The 4136-nt window shown below is 59.3% G+C and overlaps 1 protein-coding gene across 2 annotated transcripts; it reads right to left on the bottom strand.

Moving 5' to 3' along the window:
- Positions 1-85: 85 nt before the first annotated feature.
- On the bottom strand, positions 86-3820 carry HSD3B7 (hydroxy-delta-5-steroid dehydrogenase, 3 beta- and steroid delta-isomerase 7). 2 transcript variants are annotated; one of them, XM_027528148.1, is made up of 7 exons: positions 3494-3820; positions 2972-3143; positions 2592-2747; positions 2215-2323; positions 2041-2086; positions 1520-1682; positions 86-1015 (listed from the first exon to the last, which is right to left on the bottom strand). In XM_027528148.1, exons 2-7 carry the CDS (start codon positions 3135-3137, stop codon positions 603-605), a joined length of 1053 nt encoding a protein of 350 aa, XP_027383949.1. In that variant the 5' UTR covers positions 3138-3143; positions 3494-3820; the 3' UTR covers positions 86-602. The 2 variants fall into 2 exon arrangements, with proteins under 2 accessions (XP_027383949.1, XP_027383948.1); XM_027528147.1 differs by having other exon boundaries at positions 2041-2140.
- Between the last annotated feature and the right edge of the window lie 316 nt (positions 3821-4136).

Genomic DNA, 4136 nt, shown 5'->3' on the forward strand with positions numbered 1-4136 from the left:
AGAGGAGTTTTAATCCAGGGCTTGGACAGGTACGCATTACTGGGGCAACCTCAGGCAGAGTAGGGGGCAAGAAGGGAAAAATACATAGACTTCCTCAGCCTTTATTGACAAGTATTAAAAGATAGATGTCTAAAGGTAATAAATGTTTAAAATCATGGGACTGTGACCCCCAAGCAGGGACCAAGGTGGTGGGAAGAGTTAAGAGAGCGTCTTTACTCTGAAACAAGGCCTGAGGATCACGAAGGACATCCAAGAGCCAGCAATGAAGGCCTGCAGGATTTCTGCCCACATTCTGCTCGGAAAGCCAGAAATGGGATGGTGTCGTTGAGAACATCAGGGCGGTCAGATCCTCACTAAGCAGCCATGAGGCCTGAGTTGAGAGTGAAGACACAGACATGCCTGCCCCCAAACCCTGCCCTAGAACTTAGGGACATTAAGACACAGGCTCAAGGCTCCTGGGTTCCAAGGTGGAGGGCTCTGGGACCGCCAGTCTGGCATCAGCCCCCTCCTCTGGCTCAGCCTGCCCTCCCCACCAGGGTCTAAGGGCTCTGGGACCTGATGATGCCGCGCCATGCCAGGCTCTGGGCCCAGCTGCTCCGTCACTAGGCTGAGCCCTCCACGGTCTGCACCCAGCGGATGGTGCGGGTCCGGCTCTCCTCCCAGGAGAAGAGGGGCTCGTAGCCGAAATGGCGCCGAGCCTTGTCGGTGCTGACGGTGAAGGTGGTGTTAGCCACGGCCAGTGTGTAGGGGTTGAGCAGGGGCGCATAGAGCATCAGCGGTCGCAGCAGCCACTGCAGCAGGGTGTTGAGGGCGGCCAGGAGCACCAGCAGCCAGTAGGGCATTAGTGGGCGGGTGCCCACCAGCCGCAGTCCGCAGGGACCCAGGAACTCCATGTTGAAGTCCTCATAGCTCTTGTAGGGCGAGTTGTCATAGCAGAAGTACACTTGGCCGCCCATGAGGGCAGCTCGGTGTTCAAGCTCCCGGGCCACCAGCACGTGCATCCAGGCCACGTTACCTGTGGCGGTGGGGGTGCCGAGGAGAGAATGGGGGGGAGTATGTCCTTGAGTGCCCTGGTAACCACACAGATGCTGCTGTCTCCTGGGCCAGCGCATGAGCAAGCCACCCTCTCGGGTCCGCATAGATACCACCCACGTCACTACAGCCCTACTGAAGGCTGCCTAGCCAGGTGCTCCCCTAGGCCAGCCTGTATGGATACAGTTCCTTCTTCTCTTGGTCCTGGGGAGATGCTCCCCCTTCTTCTCTCCTGAGGAGATGCTACCCCCAAAACTGCAACACTTTCAGCCTATGACTTGGTATTTATGTCAGCCTTCCCCACTCACAAGGATGCTGTTTCCTCTATGGCCTGTGAAGACGATGCCCACATATCAGAGTCTGCTCTGGCCCATGTATAAACTGTCCTTTTTTAGCTGGAGTATATAACACCCCCCACTCCTGAGAACCACACGAGTCCTGCCCCTGTTTTTTTTTAGCCTCCCCCACCACCCAGCCCGGGCCTCACCCACGTAGACTCGGCCATGCTCCACAGAGGCTGGAATGGCCCGGAAGAGCCGGCCCCCCAGGCGCAGGCCCTGGTGGTAGAAGTCCCTCATGATCTGGTGGCCTTCGCCGTAGATGCCGGTGGGACGCAGGGCACATGTCACTAGGGGCAACCCCCCCAGGACCTGGGAGCAAAAAAGGCACGCCCTGCTCAGACCAAGGATCTTGTGCTTTGTTTTCCGCCCTGGTCCCTTCGGGTTGGAGAGGGAAGGAAACCAAGGCAGGATGCAAAGGAGCCCATGCTGAGAAAAACAAAAACAAAAACCAAACCAAACAAAAAAAACCCAGGGGTTTCCCTGGAGGTCTAGTGGTTAAGACTCCACCCTTCCACAGCAGGGGGTGAGGGTTCAATTCCCTGGTTGGGGAAATAAGATCCCACATGCCATGCAGTGTGGCCAGAAGGAAAAAAAAAAAGCCCACAGGCTCAGGTTCTGCCTCTGCCAGGCAGCCGCATCTCCCACATCTCATCTTTTCAAGTCTCACCTCCCTTCCATTGGCTTCCAGGACGAGCTGCTCAGCTAGGGCCTTGCTGCAAGGATAGGGATGTCGGTGTACGGCTTCATAGGGGGTGTTCTCATTGCCCCTAGTAGGGGGAGAGGGAACGTTCTTAGTGCTGAGGGAGGTGGGGCCCTGGGAGGACGGGGGGCCTCAGCTCACCTGTAGAAGGGCTGGCCTTTGATGTTGGGCCCCACGACTTCCATGCTGCTTGTGTAGATCAGGAAGCGTGTTCCAGTCTGCACACAAGCCTCGATCACATTCTGTGTGCCTGAGGGAGGTAGGGGGCTGTGTGTCCAAACTGAAGCTTCCTCCCCATCCCAACACTGGACGAGGATACGTGCCCGCCTTCCCCAGGCCTGGGGAGAACCACAGAGTTCAGTGAGGACCGGCCTGCCACCACAGGGGCAGAAGGGACAGATTGTCACAGGGTGATCAGAGGTCAGGGTCAAAAAGGGAGCAGGGAACAAACAGCCAAGATCAGGCCACGGGCCAGGGAGTACTAAGGACACGGTCAGAACAGGTAGGGAGCAGCTTACCCTGGACGTTGACCTCGTGGATGGTCTCAGGACTGGTTTTCCCAAACACGTCCACCAGCCCAGCTGTGTGGATGACCACGTGGGCTCCGGCCACGGCCGCTGCCACCTCGTGGGCCTGGGTCACATCCCCCTGGATGGCCGTCACCTGCACGGGCCCTGGGAGCGGGTAGGGGCGGGCGGAGGCAATGTCAGAGCTGAGACCATCAGCCAGCTGCTGGGCTTGGCCCACACCCTCAGGAGCCACATTTTCCTAATGACTCATTCATCCTATCTGCTTCCCCCGGAGAGACATAACAGGCATCATCTTTTCCGCCACTCGGAAAGGAGTCCACACCCTCCCCACCCTCTGCTGTCCCTCCCCCATCTCTCCCCCCAGTCACCTGTCTTCAGCTCCTCCAGCCAAGGACCCAGGTGTAGGTCAAAGATGCGCAGCTCACGGAGCCGGGGTTCCCGCTGCAGCAGCATTCGGACTACATGTTCCCCCAGGAAGCCACAGCCACCTGTGACCAGGTATACCAGTTCCTGGGTTTCGGCAGAGTCGGCCATACCTGGCTGGGGAAAGACACCCTGCCTCACCTGGGTGGCCTGCCGCCGACTGCCCCAGCACGGGCTGCCCCTTTCCTCCTAGAAGGGGCCTCTGACTCAGTCAACCGGAGCAATGATCCAGGGGCCGGAGCGTTTTCTGGAGGCTGTGGCTGTGAGTGCAAGTGGCCAGGCTACCTGCCCTCTGACCCTACCAGCTGCAGTTCCCGAGATAAGGGGGCAGGCTTGGCATGGAGGAAGGGGTCAGGGTTTGAGGGAGAGGGAGAAGTTCAGGGGCCAAAAATGAAGGGTGGTTGGCAGGGAGCTGGGGCAGCGGGTAGAGGAAGGCGGGAAGGGCGGAGCTGGGGGAAGGGACCTACCTGCAGCCAGAGTCCTAGGGCGCCCAACTAGGCACCGAGGCGGTCTTCTGTGTCTCCTGGGCCAGCGCCACACGGTCCCCTTCCGCTTGCTCCTCCTCCCTCCTGGCCCATTCCAGGAACAGAGACCAGCCCAGCCTCCACCTCTCCGCCCTCCAGCCTTGCCACAGGGCACCCTCTGGTGGCCACTCTGTGCTGCATGGGCTTCTGGTTCCAGCAGAGAGCTTGTGGAATGGGGATGGGGAAACAGAACCTGCTGGGTGGGTGCTGAGTAGGGGTTTTGGCCGCTGCAGAACAGGGCAGGCAGGGTGACCTCACTCCAGTGCATGACATCAGTGTTTCCCTCTTGGTGGACCTCCCAGGAGACCCGGAGCCCAGCAGCAGCTGTGGTTCTGGGAAGGGAAGGGAGGCCTGACCTTGGCCTGGCTCTGGCTGGCCTTGGCGGGGATTTCTGGATGGTTGGTCCAGCCTATCAGGTGGCCCAAAGTGATGGGGGCTGAGTCTGCAGGTCTAGGCTCTGGCCCCAAAGCCCCTCTACCCACGTCAAACTGCAGGCCACCTGTTCCCCCACCATCTTCGTTTGTCCCACCCTCTGTCCTCAATCCCCATCCCACCCTACTCCTTCCCAAAGATACTGACCAAGCAC

Source organism: Bos indicus x Bos taurus, chromosome 25 (assembly GCF_003369695.1).
Source record: "Bos indicus x Bos taurus breed Angus x Brahman F1 hybrid chromosome 25, Bos_hybrid_MaternalHap_v2.0, whole genome shotgun sequence".
NCBI lineage: Eukaryota > Metazoa > Chordata > Mammalia > Artiodactyla > Bovidae > Bos > Bos indicus x Bos taurus.